Raw genomic sequence first — 27,899 nt, forward strand, 5'->3', positions numbered from 1 at the left:
GGTTTCAGCACACAAGTTTGACAATCCCCCACTCCCCAGCTAAGCTCCGGGTATGGAAGTTGGAGGGCACCTTTAATCCCAGCAGTTGCTGTTCTTGCTCCTTTGGGGCTTCTTCACAGGGAGGGGGAGCACAAAGTGCCAGTCCCCTCCTCCTGCAGCTCCACCTGAGACCCAGGTGCCCATTTCTTAAACCAGAGCTCCAGTTTAGCTTTAAAGGAGCACTTGACACACCCAAACCTCAAACCCAGCCCCCTGCAAATACTCTGAGCTTGGGTGCCTCACTGTGCGTTATTGCCTCACTCCACTGGAGCAAAAGGAATACAGACATCAATTTGTCTGTCAGTGTTTTTCACTGAGAAGCAGTCATAGATTTATTTATGCATTGTGCCTACACCAAGTGACATTAATTTCCATCTAAGCTCATCAATTGAAAAATGACTGGTTTCCTTCTCTCAGCCACAGTTAGGGTTAATTATCATACACTGATTAAGTGGGTTGTTTATTACAAGATTTAAACTGAAGCTGCATTTTAGGTCTTTAACCTTTTTCTTCTTTAACATTAAAGAATTTAAAAAAATAAGTCTTACTAATTTGGTGATTTGCTTTTCAGCTCATGAGAGGCCAATTACTTTACAGTAAAGTTATGGTAATTGAAAAAATATTAACATTAATGGAGTTGTTTTGACTGTGCAGATGAGAAAGAAAAGCTTGGGCTGTCAAAGACCCTCCTCCACACAGGCAGGGAGTCACTTCTCACAGAGAACCTCCCTCAGAATGAGTTTCTTCCATAAAGCTTCCAGAAGAAAGGGCAGCACTGGAAAAAATCCAAAGTTTTACATGTACAGTAACTGGCAGTTTGAACACTGAGTAAGGGCTACTCATCATTATCCTGTCCTGTCTCTCTGCTGATCCAGATGATACTCCAACAACATTCCTCACCTAGGCTGTGCTTGTTCTGCCACCCTAAGGACAGGAACATCTCCCTGGCCCTAAAATTACTTGTAAGAGTGTAAATGGGGCAACAAATCACAAGTACCTCCTCCTCCTCCTGGGACTCATTCAGGGGGCCATTCCGTGTCTCCTGGAACAGGATTTTCTTCATTTTCCGGTACTGCAGGTTGTCCAGCTCCCTCACTGCATCCTTGGTCCTTTGGATGAGGTCTATGAGCACCCTGGGTGGTCGCTCCCGGCGGACAAAATCGTGCTGAGTTAAAGGAAATAAAGCACCTCATTTCAGACACTGGGGTAACACCAGGGACAATGGGGACTTTTGAGACCCCTGAAGTGACAGTTCCCATTCTGGAATGTATCTGTTCATATTCAATAACTGGCAATACCCTTTCTCAAAAACTCCAAATACTCTGAGCTTGCACTGGGGTCAGGTCTTCTGATCTCTCCAGGTTACACAGACAATTTGTCCCTTCCTGAGCTGGCTCACTCAAAACACACGAGGTGACACTTCAAACCTTGGAGGCACAAGAATTAACAGAATGCAGCCAGGACAAAGAAGAATCAACCTGCAAAGATTTATCCTGCATCCATCTATTCCAATTCACACATAAAACCAGCAAGGAGACCACCAAGTCTGTTTATACCTAAAGCTTTTGTAGCCAGAGTTGAAATAAAATCAGGCTCTTGCCAACTCCTGCACAGGTTTTAAGTGCACACTTAATAAATTCTCTAATGGTATTTAAGAACATTATTAAAGCCTCTTCTCTGATTTATCAGATACATTCTCCTGAACTGTACAGCTGGCGGTGGAAATTAAAGTCTTCAGCTTTCCCATTTAACCTTGGCTAAAGCAGACAACCTGAGTGTCCACTTGCCAATATTCTGTATGGCATCACTACAGCTCGGTGTGTTGCTGAGTAGTTCCCAAGGGGGATAGCTTAAGGGCACAAACATCCTCTGCATGCTGTAGAAAAATTTACAGTGAAAACAGAAAAATTTGCAGTGAAAAAAAAAAAGAAACTGGGGGGAAAATGTTGTTCTCTGTTGCACATTGCAAATGCCACAAGGGGCTTTTGTTAGAGCCTCAACAGCTGGACCCACCTGCAAGGAAATTCTCAGGAGGGTTACCTTTACCTGCTCAGCCTCACAGCTCTCCTGTGGGCTCAGCTCAAGAGTGAATTCATCCCCTGGAGCTGAAGTAACCAGCACATGGAGCTCCAGCCCACCCTAAAACAGGAGCCTTCAACAGAAGAGCTGAAAGGATGAGCTAATCATCTTTTAATGATTTGTAAATAAATAAGGAAAGCATCATGCCACAAGTTTGTTTCTTGTTTTTAATTGAATTCAAACTGTTGTGCATTTGAGTTTTGCTAGTGGGGACAGCCAGTCATTTCAGTACCCATTTTCTGCTTGCAGTGATGGTATTTATTTTTGAATCAGAGCTGAAAGTTCTAAACACCATTTCACACAGGAACAAAATGAATCATTTCTGCTCCTCAACGCAGATAACCACCATTTATTTCTCCATGAACAGTAACAATCTGCAGCTTATTTATGATTAGGAAAAAAAGGAACCCATTTTTATCTCATTGTAGATCATTTTTAGAAAGCAGCAAAGTATTTGGAACAATGATCCTGAACCAAAATCCATTCTATGTGTGCACTCAAATATTAAAGTGTGACCACATGAAAAGTGTAGGGCAGACATAAATATAAATAAAATATAAATATAAAATACAGAATATACAGGATTTCAGACTCAGATCTCAGCTCTAATTGTTTGTACAGACTCCAACCCAAGGTACTCCTGAAAACACATCCTTCAATGAACTCAGCCTGTTCCTAGAGAGCAACACAGCTGCCAATCCCCAGAAATGAATCATTCCAAAACCCACAACATAAACCTATTAGCTGGTCAGGGTGCTACAAGTAGAACCAGGGAACAAAACACTGATTATTTGCCACAGCACAAATGTACCATAGGAAAAAAAAAAATATACCAGGTGCCAAAGGGAGCACAAATAGCTCCTTCATCATTTACCTGGAGGGGTCACTGGCACCAGCAGCCAGAGGGAGAGCAGGGCTAATAATCAATTTTAAGGAAAGGCAGTAGTTAGAAGAAAAGCCAAAGCCTGATGGAGAAGGGGCTGGACAGGATTTCACACCCCGCTACCTTCTAATGGAAGGCTGCTCCTGAATTTCCCAAAAGCAAAGCCCTTGGAGCTGTAAACAGTTCCTCTATTTCCCAGGTAAACTGAAACCAAATGACTTAAACTGGAACTGATTTATGATTCTATGATTCACTGACAAAACCTTGCCAAACTCTACACACATCACTCCCAGGTCCCCCTCCTACAGGCTCTTGGCAATTAGGACCTGTAAAAACCCTTTCCAAAATGATTCAGTTATTTCCAAAACAAGTTTAATTAATTGGGTTCAGTATAGAAACCATTAAAGGGATTTAAACAACTTTTGGGTCTGGTGGTTTGATTAGGGGAGGAAGTCAGCCTTGGCCTATCCTTTTAATGCTACTTTTAACCGCTAAGTGTGATGCACGAATGGAGGAAAACAGAAAACAAAAAGAAAATCCAACCAAAGAGTGGATTTTTGTAAGGACAAATATTTGTTCACCATCTTTATAATTATTTCGGTAGACAAACAGATTTCCCCCCAAATTTCTGGAAAAGATTTGATAAATTACCCGTAACAAATCCGTTGATGATGGCCTTTCCTGAGGTATTTTCTGTAAGCAGTAATCAACAAATCCCCTAAAGGAGTCTGACCTGCAAATTAAAAAAAAAAAAATTAAAAAAAAAATTCTAAATGCAAAAAAGAAGTTTAGGATCTAGAATATATTCAAACTTATTTGTGCAAAGCAAAAGAAAAATTTTGACTAATTTGCTCTTAAGTTCTAAGGCAGAGAAAGTTACTGGGTTTTTCCAAATTCCAGGCTGATCCCATCAGTTCTTTCCCAGTTAAAGGCTGTTGAAACAACATGGACACACAATCATCCCCAAGCACAAACTGAAAACCAGGTTAGAACTACATGTACCAGTCACTATTTATGATTTTACTTCAACTGCTTTAAAAAATGACAGTGGAATTATTGGCAACTCCAGAAATGCACTCACTGATCTCTGGGAGGTTATGGAGGTAACCCTGCCTCGGGGTAAAGCCCCTCAATGCTCAGTTCAGCAACACTTGAGGCTTTCTGTGAGGTTTTATCACAGCTGGAAAGAAGGAAACTGATCTTTCAGGTGCCACTGGACTCAAAAGCAGCACAAAAGGCACCTTGGTGACTCCCTGTGCCCTCTGAGAGCAAAGAGCAAACAGGGCACTGTAAACAAGTGCTTGCAATCAAGAACTCTGATCTGGTGCTGTTTGTTCACAGCTGTCTCTGCTCTGCATTGCAAACTCTGCACAGAACGTGGGGACCATGCCGCAGGCAGCAGAGCAAGCTCCTGGAATACTGAAAAATGGACAAAACAGAGAGGATGAAATAAGGAAACTGGAGTGGTCTTGATAAAATGATCATTTGATTAAATGATCAGCAATTAAACAGTTGTGCTGCTTAAATGCCCAGCAGAAAAATGGGGGAACTTCACACCTCTCCAGGAGCTTTTGTTTCAAGCCTTCTGTGAGCTCTGCCAAGCATCACCCCACAGCAACATCCCAGTCCTGGGTAACAGCATACAGGGCAAGCCCTCTGCTCCCACAGAGTAACAAACTGTTCTTGTATCCAAGCTCAGATTCTGGAACACGCCTGGAGCATGGGGAGTATTCACTGGCCACTGAGCTCTGACGGCTTTTGGAGTCACCCACTGAAAAAAATATCCAGTTACCTCCACATTCTCCCTTTCTCAACGTTTCAGCTGCACAGCAATGCTAACAACTCTTCTGCTAACGGGGATCTTTGGCAGCTGGAAACTTTGCTGATGCTGAGCCATGGCTGGTTTAATGCATCTAAGAATATTTTAATTCCTTCAGCAGCTACAGCCCCAGAATTAACACCTCCACACACTTAGACTGTAGAACAGCCAGACTGACAGAAGGTCAAAATTGAGCCAGCCTACACAGGATTTGAGAACACACACAAATCACTGCACTGCAACCAACACTTTCCTTGTCAGGTTTGAACTGTGCAATGTCACAGGGCATTTTCAGGGAAATAAACAACAAATCGGCTGTTAATGGTTCTCTTACCATTCATCTGATTGTAATCTAGGGGAATCGTTCTGGGCTATGTGATATAAGGCACTCATTGCATTCATGTTGAAAAGTGGAGGCTTCCTTTCAGCTGGAAAGAGAAGAGAAAGGTGTGATAAGGCTGTCTGGAAAGAAAAGAGAAATGTATGGAAGTATGAGCAGAGTATCACTGCTAAATCAATGCTCAGTGCTGTTGTCATCACACTTAGGCCAATTATTTTAATATCCCAAGTTAGACCAGGACACTCACTCAAGGAAAGCTGCTGTTCAGTTGGAGAGGGATGACAAAATCCAAAGAGAGCAGGATACAAATTATAAGGAAGAGTTTGCAGTAAATTTTGCTTTAACTGCAACATCTCACACCTGATCTGCTCTGGCAGAATTAGTTGAAACTGAGTAAAACTGAGCTTAGGCACAGTTCAGGGCCAGGACACTCTGTATCAGTCCCTACAGATCTCTGATGCACTGCTGGAACATCTAGATTACAGGAAAGAGTGGCTGCCCTGCCTCATTTGTCACGGCAAGTGGGACAGGTTACCAAATTCACTTGCCAGATGTGCCATGAACTCCCTCTCACTGAAATCCTTCCCAGTCCTTGCACCAAGAGGGCACCTGCCCAGCAGCCCCTGACCTCTCAGGAGGGCAGAACTCACAGAAAAACCAGGGGAGGCTGGTTCTCACCAAGGTCAGTGGTGCCAAGATTTTTCAGTTCTTTCAGGCCAGGGAAGTCCCTTGTCCTTGCCATGCAGCATGCAGACAAAGCACCAAATCTGCTTTTCTTTAACCACTACTTACTCCAGCTACAAAGGGAATTAAGACATCAGCATTCAAAGAAAGCCAAGTGCTGCTCAACAAGAGATTTCCTCCCACTGCTGCCTGACCTCATGTTCAGACAGGGAACCAGGCGAAGGCAAAGTTCGCAATGTAAAAAAGTTTAATGCTTCTCAAAAGGGTATTTTTAAAGAAAGCAAATCCATCATCTCTGTAAAATGGCTTTGAGGTTCCTGAGTAAAAAGCTCCATAGAAATTCTGGTACCAAGACTGTGTCTACATAGGGCTGCACAGTCTCTCCCCTACTGCTGTAATTTACTCCTTAGAGGTTGTGACACACCTGAACTCCATACAAACAAAAGTCATTGGCCATATGCAACAACAGAAGTCTAAAACTTCCAATTTTGGCATTTTTTGTATCAAAATACAGACCATGTCAGCATGCTGGCACATAAAATACAGCCATGTTAGTTACTAGTTATCTACACCATCTCAATTCTGGAGACAACATTTCTTCTCCTGCACATCCCCCTCTTATCTCATGCATATTTCTGCTGATTAAACGTTCACCAGTGACACTTTCAGTGAACTCACCCTCATATTAAGTTATTGATGTACTGCTGTTAAATAGAAACTATATCAAGACTAATTTTTGAAAATAATCTACTCAGCACATGCAGTGTCAATATTCAAACTTGAAACACACACTTAAGAGTCTGCTCTGTGTACCTGCCATCACATCCACTTCTGCTCCAAGCTCTGTGGATGTGTATCATTTGCCCTTTGCAGTGCAAACCCTTTTCTTCTCCTCATGTAAAGAACCTGTCCACGATGATTCATGGCACAAACTTTTCAGCTGAGACTGAAGATTTTTGTTTCAGAAGGCAGGGAAGTAAGAAGAATTGAAAATTAAATGTAGGTCCTTTCTGACACACAATCCTTAGGACACCCATTCCCTTTACACAACAGCTGGGACAACTTTCTTCGAGTCCAGCTTGGAAAACAGATGACAAACCAGGGTTTCTCCTCACTCAAGAGCAAAATGCTCTGGTTCTCCAGGGAATAACTGAGCACACCAGACTAACACGAAAGCACAGTGCATCAGCAGCTTGCTCTTGATTTGCCAGCGAGTAAAAGATTTAACTCAACTGTCAGAGTTTTCCAAGTCAGGCATTTTAAAAGGAAAAACTTATGAGTAATAAGGATCTTCCCTTTTTGCAGGAGTTCCTAATACACCACAGAATTAATTATCCACCTCAGCTGCTGTGGGTTCACTCACCTAACTCGATGCACGTGATCCCGAGAGACCAGACATCCACCTTCCCATCGTACTGTCCCTCATCCATAGCAAGGATCACCTCTGGTGCCATCCTGCCAACCACAGAGCAAAGGCTGAGTTAGGGGACACACAGGGTCACTCCAAGCACACAAACTGAGGTGGTTTCACCCCCTTTAGCAAAGCCACAGAGCAGGACAGAGAGCAGGGAGCTGAGGAAAAGTGTGCTGGAATGGAACAAAGACTGACCACACCAGCAATTTGTCAGAGGAAAGGCAGGGAGAAAAAAAGAGGAAAGGGGCTGGGGGAAAGAGGAAAGGCGGGGGACAAGGGTCAACCCAATCATCTTCCTGTTAGCAGAACATGCTGGCACATGGGAGACCCCCCCTATTTCCAAAGGCATTGTAGCTGCAGGCTGACAGCAAGGGCTGGGAGAGCCCTAAAGGCACCCCTTGCACCCTCCCCCAGGCTTCCCCTTGGCACACCAGGAGCATTTCCAGCAGACATATGCAGCCTGTGTGTGCAGCTATGAGTGGAACAGGGAAATACGGTGGTCCAGGATAAAGGGATGAAGCGGGCACAGAGAAGCGGCAGGCCCAGCCTGCAAAAATTCAGCCTCTTAAATTGTGTTCTTCCAAAAAAAGGATTCATGCCAAATAGCCTCATTCCAAGGCTGGGCCATGGTGACCTCCCAGCACTGCCTGGGGCCTCTGCCACAAAATCAGTGGAGCATGGAGCTGTGCTGGCCCTCGGTGCTGGGAATGCCAAGGAACTTGGGTGACCCCTCAGCAACTCCTTCAAAATAGGATTTAAGTAGCCATGTGACTTCCAGCCAGACTAACAGGATCCCCTTTTTCCACGAACGTCTTATTTCCATCACCTATGGCAAGTGTGAGTTATTTTTAAGCCAATGGCATTGCAAGAGTGGAGCCATTTCCAAGCACTGCACAGCCTAAACCTCTCCTTATGGACCCTGAGGAAGGACACACTTCCTGAAGGTCTGGACACAGGGGTGTCAGGAAAACTGCTTGGCTAATGAAGATTTTATCCAGGTATTATTTTTGTATTGTGAAGCACTGGAAAGGGAAGAGAGCAGTTCTATAAAGGACTAAAGCACTGCAGGCTTCACTCACCAGTAAGGCGTTCCCACAAAAGAGTTGGCAGGGGACACTATAGATGCAGATCCAAAATCAGCGAGTTTCACTTGACCTGGTTCTGTTAGAAGAATATTTCCAGCTTTAATATCCCTTTAACAGAGAAAAAAAAAAAAAAAAAAGAGAAAAAACAGTGATTTAGCATGATACAAACTCTGGTGAGATGCCTTTGTCTGCAAAGGGCAAGCACAGGATATCCTGTCACCCACACGGCAGGGGATGCTGGGACAGAAAGAATTCACTGACAGTGTTTCAGCAGCAAGCCCAGAGTAACCTCTATTCACCCATTCCCAGGACAGCATCGCTTCAAAAGGAATACTGTGGAATATTTAATACACATGTGCTACTCATACATCCTGACACTTCTGCTGCAGGACAAGTGCTCAAGTCTTGTGGGTGCAAGTATGAACACCTCAAATGTACAGGAGAGACAGCACAGCCTGTCCCCCTTACTGTCATCTCCACTGCCACCTTCCCTGTACAACAGCCAAAGGGACGGAGCATCTCTCCTACAAGGAAAGGCTGAGAGAACTGGAATTGTTTAGCCTGGAAAAAAGGCGGCTTCAGGATGACCTAATTGTGGCCTTCCAGTACCTGAAGGGAGCCTACAAGAAAGATGGAGAGGGACTATTTACAAGGGATGGAGTGCAGGGTCAGATGGGAAATTAGGAAGGAATCCTTCCCTATGAGGCACAGGTTGCCCAGAGAAACTGTGGCTGCCCCTGGATCTCTGGAAGTGCCCAAGGCCAGGCTGGACAGGGCTTGCAGCAACCTGGGATAGTGGAAAGGGGGTGGAACAGGATGAGCTTTAAAGTCCCTTCCAACCCAAACCATTCTGTGATCCTATACAACGGCTCAACAGCCACATCGGGTATCAACAACATACCTGCCAGCCTTGTGCCTGCAATTAAATAATAATAACAACAATAACTCCCTCCTTTGCCGTCCACAGCACGCCGCGGGACCAGCGGGCGCGGGGCCTGCAGTGCCGCTCCCTCGCCACCAGGTGGCCCCCCGCGCCAGGTCCCGCGTGGGGCCGGACCCGCGGGACCCGCTCCCAAAATTTGGTCCCCAATCTCAAAATTCGGTCCCCGCTCCTTAAATCCTGTCTCTTCTCCCTCAGCCTCGCCGTTCCCACCGGCACAAAAACTGCTCCCCGCCCAGCCAGGGCTCCCTCTCTCGCCTCTCCTTTTCTGCCTCAGCAGCCACAAAACCAGGAATGTGTAGCTGGTCCTCATTTCTGGGTGAGGAGATTCGCCTTCCCACCTCAGAGGTTAAAAGGTGGAATACCCCTCGGATGAAACCCAGGTCACAGAAGCACAGGATAGTTGGGGCTGAAAGGGACCTTCGGAGATCACCCAGTCCAACCCCCCTGGAGCAGGTGACACAGGAACATGTCCAGGTGGGTTTGGAACGTGTCCACAGAGGGAGAATCCACACCCTCCCTGGGCAGCTGTTCCAGAGTTCTACCACCTTCCATGGAAAGAAGTGCTTTGATTTCTCCTCGGGTAGTTTTATCCTTAACACTTCCATCACCTGATTTTTGAAAGCATAGAGTTTTACTTATTTACATGTAAATAAGAAAAAATATCTAGTCTTCGAAATAGTCTTGCTCAATGAACTCCAATTTATTTGGCAAATTTAGGGTGATATTATTCTATTAGTGTTCAGTACAACATTCCTGTGTAGCCTTTGTTACCATGGTCTGCACAGAACAATTGCCAACAAGGCAGAGAAAATTTTGGTAGAATAGCTTTTACCAAAGCTGTTTAAATCCAGTGAAGCAGCTTTGAGACTCCAGGGAGCAGCAGATGGAAGGGCAGCAGCAGCAGCACGCTCCAGCCTTACCTGTGGATCCTACAGTGGGAGTGCAGGTAGGCCAGCCCCTGCAAGGCACCGTGGGTGATGGCAGCGATCTCCACTTCCTGCAGTGGTTTCTTGTGAACTACGGGAAACAAAAATCAAGAAAATAAAACAGAAGAAAATAAATGGGATATTTTCTTGAGAAAGTGATTTTTTAAAGAAAAGGAATCCCACCAGTCTGCTACGAAGAGAAATTAGGGAAGAATTCTTCCCTGTGAGGGTTTTAAGGTCCCTCCCAACCCAAACCATTCTGTGATCCTGTGATCTTGGCCCCCAAGGAACACTAGTTTTTGTAAACTTTGGCTTTGATTCCCTATTCTGACTTAGATTCTCCTATTTCTTTGCAGGAGCTGTTCTTATTTTGAGGTCACATCAACCTCTTGTTCTAAAAACCATCTGTAATTATTCCTGCACACTGCAAGGCAAGGATAAAGGTGATCTCTGCAGGATTTTATCATGGATATTCAGAAAATAGGCAGCCTAAAAAGGCACAGATTACAGGAACATACCTGTACACTTTTCTACCGTCACTTGACAAAATTAAAATGTGCAGGCCAACTATCTGCAGCACTGGGAAAGCCTCAAATTCTACCCAGAGAACAAAGTGGGACAGACAGACCACCTCTACCATCTACAAAACCCCAGTCCATGAGGAAACAGTCTCCCATCATACTCAGGTGGGGAGTACTAGCAAAAAGAAAGGCCAAGATATATAAAACTTACCTTCTAGCAAATCAGAAGCTGATCCTAAACAGTACTCCATAACCAACTGCAAAAAAAGAGAACATCATGCCTTCAAGTATCTCTTGAAGCATTTTGAAAGTAAAAAATGTCTTTACATTCAAGACTTAAATCATGTGGTGGCTTTAACGCCCTGATAAAGGAAAAGAATGTAAGTAGTAGGTTTTGTTAGTTTTCCATCAGAAGATGCAAAATTAGACTCTATTTTAGTACTGTTCACCACAAACCCAAAGCTATTTCCCTGCCTGTGCTGAGGATTTGAGTGTTGCAGTGTCCATTTGCTCTAAAGAACCCCTCACTCACCCACGCCGTGTGCTCCTTCAGGTAACAGCCCTTGTACTCTATGGTGTTGGGGTGCTTCAGCTGTTGGAGAAACTTGACTTCTTTGATGATGTCCTGCCATTTCTAATGAAAAAAAAACCAAAGCAAAAAGTATAAATACATTTCTCTTCTTAATCCTCTACATCCTTTCATACTCCACACAGTGTAGGACAGTCTGAAAAATGACCATAAAACTATTTTACAATATAAAGATGGAAAGTCGGAATTGCAAAAGCACAGCTGTAAATGAGTTGTCTGGGTCCCTATTGCACTGAGTTAGCCCCAAGACATATTTAACAGCTTGAGGATTGCAAAACCAATTTTCTTTTTCTCATTTTAAATGCAGTACATTTTACTTAAATGCTGCTGCTTTGCAAATTGAACTGTTCAGTGGCCTCAAACTTAGCAAGAAACCCACTGTCCCAAGAGACACCTTAAGTGCTACAGAGAGTAGCAGTGAGCTGCTCGTCTTCTGTAACACAGCACAAAACCACTGACATTTGGGAGACCAACAAGCAAGCAAGGAAAAATGAGTTTAAACCATCCCTGTTTGCTATTAACAAACAAACACACCCTGCACATCCACACACTAGTCCAAAGGAACAGGGTCTAAGTTCAGCACAAAAATAAGATGAACAATTATCAACAATTGAAATGAGACTGAGGTCAGCAGGTCTATGCATTTTTACAGATCCTCAAGAGTTTCTCACATTTCAGAGAGATGTGCTCCAGTCACCAGCGTGCTCTTAACACACTTCTTAATGAAATTATTTCTAAAACAAGCTCCATCCAGGCATTCTGAATCCCCATCCACTTCCTTAAACTGAACTATTTGTCAAAATTTGCATAAACTCATTTTCCCTCCCCACACCTCCACAATCCCCGTGGAAGGGAGCAGCAGCTCCTGCATTAAAGGCTGTTCTGTTGGAGTCGAACCAAAGCTGCAGCTCATTTCACTGCTCAGATTTACACTGGAGCTGCCACAGCTCCTGAATGCACAATTGCCTTTACTCCTCTTACCTCATTCGTTTGCTTTCCGCTATAGGACATCTTCTTGACTGCCACCACCTCATTAGTGTGGGAATTTGTAGCCTGGAGTAGGGAAAGGGAAACATTGAAAAAAAGCAAGAAATAGACTGAAAAAAGCATCATTCCCCCCCCCCCCGAGAGAGCTGTGCCTGTGGCAAATGAAGGCTTTTTTCTCCTATATCCTTGCAAGCTCCTACACCTCAGAGACATCTTCCTCAGGATAAGATTTACACACAATTATTAGGACACTTTTCCATTGTTTTATTTGCCCACATCCACTGTTCCTCCCTCAGACTTTGTGCTACTTCTCTATTGATATGTAAAAGGCCCAATACCGTACCTACTGAGAACATGCAAAATACCGTTTTATTGGAATTTCATAGAAACAGTTTTAGATCAACCATTGGCAAAATGTTTTCCAAGGAAACAAATAAAGAGGTGCATCAAAATCTCCATGATTTCATCCAAAAACTCCATACAACACTGATATTCTTAAATAGCTATCTCAAGTTCCAGCTTCAAGAAGATGATTCAACCTGGAATTCATCTCCATTAAAAAGCTTTCCTTTCACTGCACCAGATCTTAGTCTTGCAATGACTATTATACAGCCATCAAAATTCTACTTTTCTGCAGCCTGGATGATGCAGGGATGGTAACTGGAGACTAAAAACTCAGGTTTTGGAACGATCTCTCTGCTTGCCTGGACTGGCAGTACCCTCATTTTTGCATGTTAAGGGCAAAAAACATCAAGCTTCTGGTCTTAAAACAGTTGCTGAAATCTCTGTACATCCAACCATTTTTGGGACAAAAAATTAGTGACAGCTAAAAGCTTAAACTATAATAGGAGCTAAATGTGGTAAATCCTCCTTTCAAGTAACGTATTAACTAATGACATTTTTTTGAGGCATGTGGTGACTTCAAAGAAAAACTGTGTTGGGTGAACCAAGGGAGCACAGGAATTACTGAAGGGAGGTGACACAGGCCCCTCACAGCACACACTCCTCAAATGAGATAGAAAAAGCTGAAAACAAGGAACTTTGGGATAAGGCAAAGCCCTTCCCCACCACTTGCCACCCTGATTCAGCACAGAGAAGATCAAGAGCATTTTACTCAGATGTATTAATGCTTTATTTCTGTCACATTAATTCCCAACAGCTCCACCTGACCATGGTATCTCTCCTTACAGCTGTGATTTGTCACTGAAGGACACACTGCCACGTTCCCAGAGCTGTGGGGGAAGTTGTGGCTGCACCAAGTGCTTGGGATGTTCCTGGCTGAAACAACTCACTGTATGAGCTCACTTGGGGAACAGCCACTTGCTGAAGCAGTTTTGGCCATATCTGAGATGATACCTTGAGAAATTACATTGTTATCCCTCAAAATACACATGAAATACTTATATGACATAAAATTCAAGGTTCCTCTTGTAACAACAGCTCCACCAACACCTCCATCATGTCACATAACTCCAAACAGTGAACTGGAATGCTTAAAATAACTCATGCTACCTATTGTCAGCTAGAGGTGTAAGGGATATTCTCTAAATACTTGACTGTCTGATATTCAGAAACCAAATTCCAGTGAACCTGATCCTCCTGAGTGACCGACCACGTTACCAAGCAGCTTTAATTTGTCTTTAACTCATTTTTTCACAATATTGATTCTATTTCAGTCTCACTAATACCAACTGGATTATAACTATTTCCAAACCCAGTATTTTGGATTTGGCCTTGTTTGATACCAACTGCAAAAGCACCATTTTTCTCACTTCCAGATTAAATTCTCTTGCCTGTATCGATGAATGCCACACATCCTTCCCGCTTGAATTCCCATTCCTCTGAGGACTCGCTCTTTGCTTTTGCCATAAAGGAATTTGCAGTGATTTCCAAGCATATGAACTCCAAGTATCTTGAAATTCCAGTTTGGCAAATTAATTTTAAGCTGTTTAAATTCAGCTTTCAGCATCAAACAGCACAAAACACCATATAATTGACCTAGATGGTTAGGTACACTATTAAGACTATAGTAAACTGCTACTATAAATACAGCTGTAACATTAAAGAGATCAGGAGTGGTTTGGAAACGCTGATTTTTGAGATGTGTTATCACAAAACCAATGCACACAAAGTACTGAAATCTCAAAGAACACCTCCTTCTACAAATGCTGAAAAACCTCCAAGACATCACTTGAAATGATTCTGTTTTCAAAAAGAAAAAAAAAAAAAAAAAAAAAGAACTATACTTACAAAGTAAACTGCTCCAAAACTTCCATGTCCAATTTCATGCAAACCCACAAATATTTCCTCAGGATCATCTTTGTAGAACAGGTCAGCTATTTCTGGGTCCTTTGGCACCCCTTTGCGCATGGTGAAGTGTGTTAGGAACTGGTTTGTGCTCTCAAGTCCCAACCAATTTCTTCCTTCATCGACAAAGCCGTTTGCAGACAGCTCTCAGCACCTGTTGGAAAAGCTCATCTTTAGTCTGCTTCCCTTCCATGTGTTTTTGTTCACACTCCCCTGACAGCAAAATGGGAGGAAACACTTCCAGCAGCAATAGGCTTCACTATCACTTCCTCCAGCTAATTCTTTTTAATTATTAGTTCTATTAAGATAGAGAGATTAAAATGCATTCAGGGTACAACAGCTCTTTATCTCACACAGGAAGCAAGTGCTGCAGTGACACTGAAGTCCACTTGAATTCAAGAGTCCTGTTGCTATGCAAAACATCCTGTGACAGGAGTTTGTTATTCTTCACGCCAGGCTCCCGATGTGTCAGTTTTTAGACTCTCTCTGTTGCTCCTCCTACTTTTCTGGGCTGTTTGCTTTGTTTCTCTACTCCCAATTGCCAGCTGGTGCTCATAGAAAAGTCAGCTGCTATTCCACAGCAACACTTTGCAGCCATGTAATTGTTATTTCTCTATTTACTCAGAGCTTCAAGACAACCAGTGCTGCTGGATTGTGATCGCTCCCAGGACATGGAATCGCTTTTGAAGAATCCTAAACTCCATCATATAAGGCAGCTCTTTGCCTCCTTAACATCTTCCCTTAGCACAGAACTGAACTGCATCTAAATGAAGATTTTCATTACTCATCCCCAAAATTTTATTTATGTGGGAAGACAAAAAAAAAAAAAAAAAAAAAAAGGAGGAAACATCCAAATATCAGAAAGTTTTCCATTTCTTAGCAAAACATCTTGAAAAATCTACATTGACTCATTAAATACTGGTGCGCAAAGCAATGGGGGCCTTTACCCATCTGCTTTTGGCAAGTGAAACCCGGCAGATGAGCTGCAGCTGAGTCACCTGGAGCAGTTTCCATCAATCCAGAGCAAGTCGCAGAGCTACTTTCACACCCATGGTTCAGCACCTCTACTGAGGCCACATCTTGTCTGTGCACAACAGACTCCTGCAAACACACTCTAGGGACCTTCAGCCTATGCCACGATATAAAACAGGGCAACATTTAATGAGAGACCAACTGAAACGTAACAATCAGATAAATTTAAAACTAAAACACACATCAAAGGTTTTTGAAGGTTTTGGACTTCAAGTGCCATCTGGATGAAAGCAGAACTTTGGCCTGATGCGGAGACAGCCTCCCCGGCTCAGGGTCAGTGATGGAGCAGCCAGGAGGGGTGCAGTGAGAGGAGCCCACCTGGATAACTGTGGCACCAACCATGCTCTGTGGCTCACATTCCTTCCAGCAGCATTGTCCTGTGCTCCCGGCCCTCCAGACTTTCCTATTCTGCAAAGAAAAACAAGTAACAGTGTTTAGATAAATGATTTTTAAGTTTTACACCTTAATTCTAACACACAAAAACACCACATCCAGTAAAGGCCAGTGACTCCAGGGCCCCACTGGAAAGTACAAGGAGAACTGGCTAAGAATGCTAATGGTGTGACTTTAGGTGAGGATAAGCACTTCCTGTGCTCCACAGACCTTGGACTATATATCACTGCAGGACAGAAAACCAGGGAAAGAGGTTAAATGCCAAGTTCTTTGTCTTTTATAAAGACTCTTAAGCTTGCTAGGGCACAGGAAGTTTCCTCTCAGCCCAGGCTTTTTAGATCATTTATAAAAAGGACAAAGCTCAGAAAAAATCCCCATCCCTGGAAGTGTCCAAGGCCAGGCTGGATGGGGCTTGGAGCAACCTGGGATAGCAGAAGGTATCCCTGCCCATGGCAGGGGAGTGGAACTGGATGGGCTTTAAGGTCCCTTCCAACCCAAATCATTCCATGATTCCGTGAGAAGCTGACAAAGTGTCCATTACTTGATTCCCTGTGTTCTACCTGATGACACACGAGATTCCAGGGAAAGTCTTGGGCATTAGTAAGTCAAACACTGCTGAATTCCACCAGGGAGAGTATGAGCAATGAAAAGATGGGATAGGAGTGCCAACCAGTGAGACCCATCAGCTGAAATCAGGTCACAGTGAGGGATGTCGCCCACTGCAGCCACCCACTCCCATGGCTGTAGGAACACCCCCGAAGAGCCACCGCCGTCCCCCAGGGGAGTGGGACACAGGGAGAGCTGGGAATCAGCCTGAACTCATGGAAAATGTAGCTACATGCACAGTACAAATGCTTCCAAGTTAAGCGTACTGCAATAGTTACACTGCCAAAATCTGAATTAATAGGCACCTGATTTAATGACACATTAACTCATCCTCTCCTTTATTAGGGAAAAAATAGATGAGCAGAAATCTTCCTGCTAATAGCTAGCATTACCAAAAATGTTATTTTTGTTACTTTATCTCACCACAGGCCAATACTACTGAGGTGCTAAAAGGCTATTTGAAGAGCACCAAAAAAAGGTTCTGCAATGTTTTGCTTAAAAATAAAAAAAATCTCAAGTATAAACAAAAGCCAAATGAATGAAATGATTATTCATTTTCAGCTGATTGGCCTCACCTACAGGTGCTATATTTACTACAGACCTGCAGACAGGGCAAAGAATGCAGTATTTCAGGTCTGGCATTCTTCAGCCAACAGAAAAATCCATCTGGCTTTAAAACAATAAAAACAAACTGACAGAGAAAACAATTTATCCATCTCCAGTCAAATGAACCTCTCTGCCATTAATAAAGCCTGTGCAGCTCCAGTATTTAAGGTATTTACAATGGGAAGCTAAATGTTAATACTTAGAGTTAAGCCCTAAATAATAATGTCATTTTCCAATTAGGGCAGACATGAGTAGTGATGCAAATAAATATTCTCAGTAAATCTGCTCAGCAGGACTATTATTTTCCAGTAATGAACATCAAAAAACTTAGGATGGAAAGTGCATCAGCAGCAACCTGAGTCCTGTTGATTGAACATGATCAGAGAATGATCCATACCGATCCCACAGTGCCACAAACACTGAGAACCCTGTGCACTGACACCACCACAGCACCAGATATACAATTTGGGTATTGGCAGTGTAAAACACCACAGATGCACATCACACCACTTCCATTTAGGCTGGCAAGGTCACAAATCCTTAACATCACAACTCCCTTCTCTGAATGCGTAGACTGAACCAAAAATTGTTTAAATCAAGGCAGAGCACTGTAAGAGTCAAGTGCCATTCCAAAAAAAAAAACTCAAGTTCAAGGTATGGTCAATTTGAGCAGGTTCTTTTCATTACCAAAGTGCTGAATTGACACAGCAAGAAAATTTCTATTAGAAGCCTGATTTCTGCTTTCCATCCTTGTAAAGCAGCATTTGAGACGCTGCATGTCCTGAAGACCTCAAAAGGAAGCATCATTAATCACACTGGGAGTGACAAGTGACTCAAGATTTTGAGGGCTTGGGAGATGAGCATTTTGTTCAGACAGCAGAGTTTCCTCAATGCTAAGCAACCCTCCCATTTAAAAACCATGAATTAACTGCTTTTGCTACAGGTGTCTGCACAAAGATTCCCCCCTACCAGTTACAACTTCCAGGTGCTTTATTAGTAACAACAGAAAACGCCTTGACCCGAATATAAAAGAAAGAACAAAACATAACTGGAAGCACCTTTAAGAGGAGCTAAACTACCCACATTCCCAAATAATCCATGGATCTAAAATTATGTCTGTCAATAAGACAAACTTGAGAACTCAAAGTATGTGGCTTGTAAAAACACAGTTTGAATTGCATCTCACAGCACCATAGAGCTGTTTCAAATATGCCCAGAAATGCAGAAAATTAATTTTAGTTCCTAACTACACTAGGGTACTTCCCAAAACAAGGACAAAGTTTTCCACTTCATGCAGAAAAACAAACTACAGGAAACAGGGTGGACCAGCATCAGATTCCACTCGGAGGAGGAGCAACATGACATGGTTCATGTACCCATTTTTAGATGACTATTTTGAGGGGAATAAATTCACACCAGAATTATTTTCCCAAGAATGGAAAGCACAGAGCCCCCTTTCATCACTTCAGTCTCTCCAAAATCTGGAAAACAACATAAGGAAGGAAATTCTGAGATAAATTCAGCTGATAACTATCCTGTGTAAGGAACCTTTCAAACCTGAAGTAAGGAAGGTGCCCAAGTTCCCCTGCAGTCCTCACCCACAAACTAACACGATTTTGTTGGTTTGATTTGGGTGGGTTTTGTGTTGTTTTCAAGAAGCTGGAGCTTTTCCCCTTCCCTTTAATTGGTACACATGGCTGGCTGGCCAGGCCAAACACAAACACTTCATTCTGGGCTGAGTCCCTCACATGAAGACCACGACCTTGGATGAGCAGCCCTTTATTTTAGATAACCTTTCTGGAGAACACTCTTGAATCTCCACATTTTTAAGCTGTTCAGTGTCATTTCTCTGATTATTAAGAATTACTTTCCCAGCTAACTTGATGTAAGTGAACACAACATACATGGTTTTTTCCAGGCACTTCACTTATTTTAATGCTTAAACCAGTCATATTCGCATACCTGGCACGGAAGCTCAAGCTACCGACAGGGCATACAAAAAGCACCTCTACTACAGCCTTTGTCTGCTTAAATTAATCACCAATTCCAAGACACTCATGAAAGATTTCACTCTGGTCTAGAAGCAGCAAGTCCTCTCACATCCTTCCCTCAGATTTCTCTGAAGCAAAATGATTCACTCGGTACAGACCCAGAACAGAAGGTACCCAGTGACCTTCAGCAGGAAACACAAATATTCCTGAGCATTTGAGGCTCTGCAGATATCAGGGTAGTGTTCCCTGAGGGCACACAGCAGGAGGAGCAGACTCAGGAATCAGGACACAGTCTGCCAGGAGAGCTGGACAATGTCATGAGAACCACACGAGTGGCACCAGCAGCACCAGTTCCTCAAACACCACCTCTATTGTTTGGCTTTTCCAAGGAGTAACTTCCCAGAACACCCAAGTCAATGCCACACAGCATTCTTATTAATATCTGGGTGCAACCACAGCTCTTCACCACCTCCAGCTTCTAAAAAGAAGAGCAAGAATTTCCCTTTGGTGTGTTCGGCTCTGCAATGCACCTGGAATTCCATCCGGGCACTTTGCACTGGGTTCAGGGCTGTCCAGAGCTCATGTGTGCATCAGGTCATATGGAGTTCACAGATTACTCATGCTAATAAAACCCTGAATCACAACTGTTCTGACCCAGGCCATCACTGCACAGTGCCCCTGGGGTATGAAATCCAGCTAGTAACTTGCAGGGCTTGTTGGAGATAAATACCTTAACAAAAACAGCTTTTTTCCTGATGAGGAGCAGTAGTTTTAAAGGAAACATTCAATTTATAACTCCCCTATGACCACTATTTATGCAGCAAAAGACAAACTTATTTAAAACTTAAAATATAAGACAATCTTATTTTAAAAAAACATAAAAATGTAAAATCAATGGGCTTAAAGTCAAGAAACAATCAGTTTTAGTCATCGGGAATGTTTCAACAAGTATGAAGTCAAGCCACAGGCCAGCCCTCCCCAAAGGAATAGTCCCAATCGTTCTCTGGAATTCCACTGCTTTGCTAAATATGTATAATCACAGCTACCCAAAATCATGGGGTACAGCTTGGGCTTTAGTTTAGAAGTCAAACAGCATCATTCTCACAATAGATCTGTAATGAAAAAGCAAGAGGCACTGGATGCTGCTTCCCAATAGTTTTCCTGTTGAATTTAAAACAATTCAATGAAATATGTATGCCTTGTTAAGTTTAAGGGTAATTAACATGTCTTGGATTAGAAGCTGTATTTTATCATAAAATCTAGAGAGCATTATTAGAGTTTCTCAGGTTTATTTAACAAGATTAAATACTTTCAGTCATGAAATAAACCTTGCCTAATTAAAAATAAAGGGAAGAAAAAAGGCTTCCTGCTCCCAGCAACAACATTTCATAATATTTCATCATGGCACACTTGAAATAATTCAGCAGTACATCTGGAAGGGAGGAAAGATCCATGAATCATTTTAAACCCTAATGTACATAAGCCCAAATAGCATCATACACAGAAATACGAATTTCATCAGATCTTCTCACCAAAACGTCTCTAAAAAGCATCACAGATGGGTCATGAAAGGGAGAAAATTGCTTCCCTATTTTCATCATCTTTTTCTTCTCTTTAGCGTTTTTATCAGGCTCTTCATCATATTGCTTAAAACTCCAGACCACTATAAATTGATGAGTATTATGCTGTGTGTGCTATTCAGAGGCACAAATAAGTCATCGGATTTGTTTGTGGAAGCCTCAAGAGACACCAGCACACTCAGAGTTTCCTACCTATTCATGTAATGGCTTCCAAAGAGCTGGATCCATTTTGTGGCTTAAAGCTATTTTTAGGCGCTTTTTAAAAAGAGTTTATATTTTGACCACCACATAATCAAGAAAAAGAAAACAAAAAACCCATCCAGCAACTGACAAATCTATTCCCAGAGCTTTCCAGAGTGTCCCGGGTAATGCTGCAGTGAGATCTGAGCTGCTCCTACTCACCTGCATTACAACTCAGAGCTGTAGGATCCCCATGGGGGACACTGAAGCCACCACAATGGCCACCAGGTCATTTAAACATCAAATGAGGCTGAAACCTCATCTCCATCTCAAGTTTTCCTCAAGTGTAAGAAGTAACTGCTACAATAACTCTGAACACAATAAAATTCCTTGCGTTCTGAAAGTAGTTTCCTTATCACAACTTAGATGGCCTGACTTCCAGTTTGTCCCTTAAAGCCAGAAACTGTGGGGACTGTTAGATTTAACTACCTGAGGTTAACATACAATTATGCTACTGTGTGCTAGTCAGGGAACAGCTGTGTTTTAGGAGAGGCACATGAACATAAACATATTTACATGAGAAAAGCCTGTGATACCATTTGGGGCAAAATGGGATTTCATTATGTAAGTGCAGGGTAATGAGTAAGTGTCCTGGTGTAGCTACATGGACTTTGTCATAACATTATCTGACTTTGAAAAAGGAGTTTTCTATTTAAAAATCCTGTTTATTCTCTTTTTGCAAGAGAACATAAACTCAGGTACTGATTTTCTGGAAGCTGCATCACAGTAAAAGTGGCCAGAAGGAATCATGCAGGAGGTCCTTACAAAAAGTAAGGAAACAGATATGGGCTGTGTGCACGGAAGAGGAAAAAAAAATACATTCCCTGGTCATGCAGGGTGAGAACACCTCTCACAAGAAAACAAATTGTAGGGGTTTAACGTTTTTTTTTCCTCTTTGAAGGGAGGGGGGAAGGTATGTGTGATGTTCTTCATGACTCTAAGAAAATCCATGGATCTTCATCATGACTGTCTATTAATAAACAACCCTAATAAAACAACCCCAAATATCAATTTTACAGCAAGTAAGTTGCACAGTGCTGCATATGTTCTTCCTCCTATACAAGGATAAAAGGGAAAGGCTTGGGCATCCTGACCTCGCACTGCTGCTGGTTTAAGAAGCAGAGAAAGCCATAGCACGCCAACACATTTCCACCACATTCCCAACGTGGCTTTCCACAATTCTATGATATACGTCCCCCAAGACACCTCCTTTTCACTGTGTTATACTTCCCCCTTTCTTTGCCCCTGAATCTCTCCCTGCTACAACTTCTCCTTTCACAGCCCTCCTTCCTTCCTGCCTCCTTTGTGCCAGCCAGAGATAACACTTTAGGAAATGGCCTTTTTGACTACTTCAGTTTATCATTTCTGCTTGGCCTGCTCTCAGTGTCTCTGACTCCAGCACATCCAGCTCTCCTCCTGACCAATATATAGGTACAACTGCAACCATTACCATAAATAACAGGAATTTGTTCCACTCTCGTACCATTAGAAATGGCTACGCCTGTTTCATTCAGGTGCCAAAGTCTGCTTCAGGAGTGGAGCTAAAGAAGAAAAACCTTATTAGGGAAAACCAAAAAAACTCAATTTCACATGGGAATACTATTATTAAAGGATGATAGACATAGTCTAGCAGGTACCAGCTAAGGAAATATCAGTCATTAATATAACATGACTTACCCACTGGCTTTCTAAGTTTATTCTTTTATAACTTGCAATTTTTATGGGACACAGACAGAAGTGAAATATGAGTGGCTAACATCCAAAATCTCCTTATTATCATCTAATAACAGTGTCCAAGAAGACAGTGTTTATCCTCTATGAAAAGAGCACTGATGGCTTAAAGTCTGGAAAGAAGAAAGATCATGTGCTGCTTTTATTCAACGCCCACAAAGAACTAAAGTTGGCTCAATCAGTCATCATATGTATTTATAAGACAGCCCCCTCATGGATCCCTCTTCTTCAGGATCATTTTAACACCCTTATGACAATTAATTGCATGCACAAGTTATCACAGTTATCATGGAAGTACCAAAGTATCATGGTTAAGAAAGTAATAAATATATTCCTACCTGCCACAATACAGCAAACTACCCCCAAACAGCAAGACACAGACTGCTGAGATGGCAAGAAAACCCACAGTGAATGATGCCAGTTTTCAGGCAGGAGTATAACTGAGAATGATGGATGAATGGCTCCTTCTAGGTAGGAGAGTATAATGGGGATCACACACAATGGGGGGAAAAAAAGAAAATTTAAAAAGAAAATGAAGAAAAAATAAGGAAGAAAAACCTCAATATATTATCAAATATATCCATTACAAGTTCCAGAGTAAAGGTAAGGAAGACTACAAATAAACAAAAAACCCAAATCAAAATCCTGCTGAATTCTGAACTGAAACAACTATTTTGCTTTAGCAGAAAAAAAATTTCTGAGTTAAGACTGAAATTACAGCTACCACACCATGTCATTATTCCCATTACATGAGAATATGCAGCACCCAGAGACTCTTTAAATAACTGGATAACTGAGAGGTCCAGGTCTGTGATTTCAGCCTTAAGTTTTGTCATCTTGGGATTTATCAGGTCAGAAAAGGCCCTTAATGTTGCTTTAATGCAGAAAATCTAAAATTTTAAATTAGAACTGGAGGGGAAACAAAAATTTGCTTCAGCGAGCACTGGAATCAGATGTTTAAAATGAACTTAACATTGCAGGTCAAGTCAGAGCCTTCTTCAGGCAAACAGAGTTTTGGTTCCACTGAAGGGAGATTGGCAGAGGCAGGGAAGAGGAGAAAGTCACCTGGATTAGGATGTGCCACCTGGCAGGTACCTGTCCCCTCAGCATTCTCTCTTTTCTAATTTATTAATTAGCACTGCAGCATTGAAGAATCACCACACAGTTTTAAATTACTTTAATTCTCATTTAAAATAATCTATGCTTAAATTTCATTTTTCCACTTGAAATTCCAAATGCAAGTTTCAGCACCACATCCTTGTGCACAGGGACATCCTCAGATGAGCTTTAATGTGCTGAGAATGTTAAAGGTGGAGAGAAAAAAAATGATCAGTAAACTCAAAGCACTTGGTGTAAAGAAAACAAGGCAGAACTAAGGGGAAAATAAAGGATGTGACTAATCTTCTCACAGGCAAAGAAAGTAGAGTCTGTCTCCCAGGACCTAGTGGGTCCTTTTAGGAAAAGTGGAAGGTAGATCACCATGGAAACAGAGTATTTTATGAAGTACTTTAGCAGTGCAATTTGCTATGATATGAACATAATCAGGCGAGCAGCAGTTCCCTTCCAACCAACTAGAAAAGCTTTTAGCACAAACAGTGAGTGCATTTCTGTCTTTTGGAATTCCCAAAAATGAAAAACGGATGCTGCAAAAGACACCACGGGTATCAGCTGGAGAAATCATTATCAAAGCTTCAACTCAATTTTCTGGTCACTGAGCTCCCTGATGGAGACATCTGAAGACTCACAGAGCCCAGGAAAGGAAGCCATCAGGAAGAGAGGGTCAAACTTCCTAATTGCTGGCCCAACTTCTGTGTCAAGTCCCCAGATCACATCAGATCACTGCATAAAAATACCAAGTGACAGCGCTTGGGAGGGGGGGCAGCAGGGACAAAGGGGAGCTTCTGTGGGTGGCAGTGACAGACACGGCATTTGAGGGCAGGGGGGACGGGCAATAGAAATTCAGGCCAGAGACATCACTAAAACAAGAAAATATAATGAAAAGGATAGCAAAGCAAAAGCAAAGGCCACCATAATTTAGAAGCATCTCTATTTCTGCATGAGAAGCCAAGGAACTGGCAGCTGATGTCAGAATGTGTGTTCAATGGCTAACAAAAACCCAGGCTTACTGGCAAACACTGCGCAGGAAGAACCATGTGGAGATTGCTCTAAGATATGACTGAGCTTTATTTTTGCTCTAATGATAATTTACTATTTTGAATACCAAAAAAGCCATTTAGCTGTTTTCTATCTTTGAGAGGGCTGCTGGAGTAATGACACAGATTTGTGTGTATTGAATTAGCACTACCAAAAAAGTTTTGGTCACTTATCTCACTGATAACATTAATTCATAGCAGAGGTGATAAATCATTATGTTAAAAACACACACAGCCAGGTCTACCTCGAGTGACTCAGACCTGAGATATCTCAGCAGCAAGCAGAACAGGGGCTAATGAAATGCATTTGGTACAAGAATAGGGTAACAGACAGCAGTAGTAATATTTTCAGCTACTCTACACATTGCTGAATTTTAAATTAATTGTAACCACACAGGAAAAAGACCTGGGGGTTGCTGTAGACAGCTCTCTGAAAACATCTGCTCAGCATGCAGAGGCAGTCAAACAGGCAAATGGAGTGTTGGGATAAGTGCAATGACAAGAAGCCATGGCCAAAAATATGGATGGACATAAAAATATTACATGTTTCTAGTCTGATCATAGCAACAAAACCTTCTCAATCAATGAATTCACCGATTTGCAATACTGAGTGCAAGGCTCGGAATGAAGAGCTAAGGTAACTGATAATTGCAGTGGAAAACAGAAAAAATTCACTTCTGTGAGACCACATGGGCTGCCCAAGCCCAGGACCAAGGCAAAAATCCCAGCAGCACCTCCCAGGGTTTTGTCCCCATCCTTCAGGAGACCCAGTTCAGCATCCCCCTCAACCATACACAAGTGCACCACACACCATTTCCCTCTGGATTTACTTCAGTTCTCTCTCCATCCAGAATTTGACAGTAAATCCCCGGCAAACTCCCACAGCAATCCAGCACATTCCTTCCTCACTTCACTCTTTTCTTTCCTTCACATACACTTGCTCAAACCATCTCACTCCAAACCTGTTGTTAACCTGACAAGTAACAAAAAAACTGCTTTAAGCCACATTTATTGTTCCTAGTAAGAAATTATCCTTGCCAAACATTATAGTTCTATTTGATACAATACTTCAGTGTATTCCAACAATGTCAAGAGTGACAGCTGAAGATAATGAACAAAAACTCTTGATCTATTTCCTATTTCTGTGGCAAATTTCTGAAGCAAGGAGAAGAAAAACCGCTTTTTCCTCTCTGTAGATTTGTTTTCATCTAACAGACAAATTCCAGTTATGCTTTCTAGGGCTCTTTGGAACCGTCAGACTTATTCCAAGGATGTTCTGGCAATCAGAGCCATTTGAAGTATGGTTACTGTAGATAAAACACTGATCAAAATATCAAGCAGCACTCTGTGGATTCTGTCACCACCAAGGCTGGCTCAGGACTGGTCTCCACTGACAAACAGCTACATTTGACCATGGCCAGAGCCATGAAATATCCCAGTGTTCCACAATTGCCTAATTTGATCTAAACACCTTTCTCAGAGCCACTTGAGAAGCTACAGCCCAGTGCTTTCCAGAGAGAGATGTTCAGGCATCACTTGACCACTTAAAGCTTTGTTTATTTGGACAGATATTGAGATAAAATAGCTCCTAGCCAACATGACTGTGTGACAAGGCCCCGATTACACAACTGCTCATTTACATCCTCTGCTGTAGCAAAGCTGTCTTGGCAGGGGGAAAAACCCAAAGCTCACGACCACCAGACAAGGCTGGGCATCCTTGATTTTAAGTCTTGATTTTTGACAAAAACTCCCCATTTTCTATTAAAAATTACTCCACTACATTTTTTTCCTGCAAACCTTGCCTTGAAAGCAATGCTAAAGGCTTTGAAGACTGTAATAGAATTTCAGTATCGTATTCTTAAATCTCACCCTAAACTTTTCTAAGAGGAAACCAAAATGGTCTTTTTGCTGAATAAAATATCTATAGTTCATTCACTGATATTATCTCAATGTCCTACTTGTTACCTTTTTAACTAGGGGGGAAAAAAAAGCCTGAATGGAGATTAAATAAAACATGAGTTTTTTGTCTAAAGACAACTAAGCTTAACTACTACAGTAAAGCTTTCATCACCAGAAACATCTCTGCCAACAGTGTTTTCCCCTGCAGGTGATGTTGTTGGACTTAAATCAGAAAAAAATCAGTCATTTACGTCAGTCTGTTCCAGTTCTGCTTTCTATTAAGACAGACTTGAGTCCTTCCCCACCACTAGGGCTGGATAAACCTCCTGTTTTTCCACACTTCATTCTCCTCTCAGTTCATGATGTGAACGTCACCTGCTTAGGGGATGGATACTCGGCTTAAGCTCCTCTAAGAAATGTATTTATGTGAGATACAGGGTTCTAAACCACAAAAACAGACCCTTCACAGCATTAAGGCAAATTCTTCTGAAATACTCCAACTTTTTTTTTCCCCAGGTAAAAATATACAAACACCTATACAACCACTCCTACCTTGTGATTACAGTTTCTTTTCCATTTACCTTTTGTAACTTAGATTTTGGGGAAGTTGAGGAAAGAGAGCAGGGAAATGAGGTTTGAGGGTTTTGATACCTTTGTTAAGCAAGACGTCAACAGATGAAGTCAATTTTCTCCTGATAAAGAATATCACCCACCTCCACTCTAGCCCCAGAAGCACCAGACATGCCCACAGGATAAAGGTTTTCTGTTGTTTGATGATATTCTGCATAGCCTCGAAGGTATTTGTGCAGGGAGATGTCAGTGCTCATGAGAAAACACTCATTTTTGGATCCATAACAAGTTTATGTACAAGAAAAGATGCTGAGTTTCCTGGAGAAATGGTCCCCTCACTTGACCCTTGAGAGAATATAAATATTATATTGTTTTGCAGATGGGAGAAATTAAAGTGTTTTGCCTGACAGTGAACATTTTCAGGATTGCTTCATCAGGCTTCGCCATCCTCATACTACAGCAAAGAGCCTTCTTTTTGTGAC

The 27,899-nt window shown here is 42.3% G+C and overlaps 1 protein-coding gene across 3 annotated transcripts in view; it reads right to left on the reverse strand.

Moving 5' to 3' along the window:
• TAOK3 (TAO kinase 3) overlaps positions 1–27,899 on the reverse strand; it is a 73,945-nt gene that overhangs the window by 26,159 nt on the left and 19,887 nt on the right. For all 3 annotated transcript variants that reach the window (XM_010408551.4, XM_019291321.3, XM_019291322.3), the window contains exons 2-12: positions 15,967–16,056; positions 14,560–14,770; positions 12,304–12,375; positions 11,266–11,367; positions 10,945–10,990; positions 10,207–10,303; positions 8,338–8,451; positions 7,208–7,299; positions 5,155–5,248; positions 3,653–3,734; positions 1,037–1,204 (exon numbers count right to left, since the gene is read on the reverse strand). In XM_010408551.4, the coding sequence (XP_010406853.1) occupies positions 1,037–1,204; positions 3,653–3,734; positions 5,155–5,248; positions 7,208–7,299; positions 8,338–8,451; positions 10,207–10,303; positions 10,945–10,990; positions 11,266–11,367; positions 12,304–12,375; positions 14,560–14,679 (987 nt within the window). In that variant the 5' untranslated portion in view covers positions 14,680–14,770; positions 15,967–16,056. The remainder of the gene's footprint in view (positions 1–1,036; positions 1,205–3,652; positions 3,735–5,154; positions 5,249–7,207; positions 7,300–8,337; positions 8,452–10,206; positions 10,304–10,944; positions 10,991–11,265; positions 11,368–12,303; positions 12,376–14,559; positions 14,771–15,966; positions 16,057–27,899) is intronic.

The sequence above is a fragment of the Corvus cornix genome, chromosome 15 (genome assembly GCF_000738735.6).
Source record: "Corvus cornix cornix isolate S_Up_H32 chromosome 15, ASM73873v5, whole genome shotgun sequence".
NCBI lineage: Eukaryota > Metazoa > Chordata > Aves > Passeriformes > Corvidae > Corvus > Corvus cornix.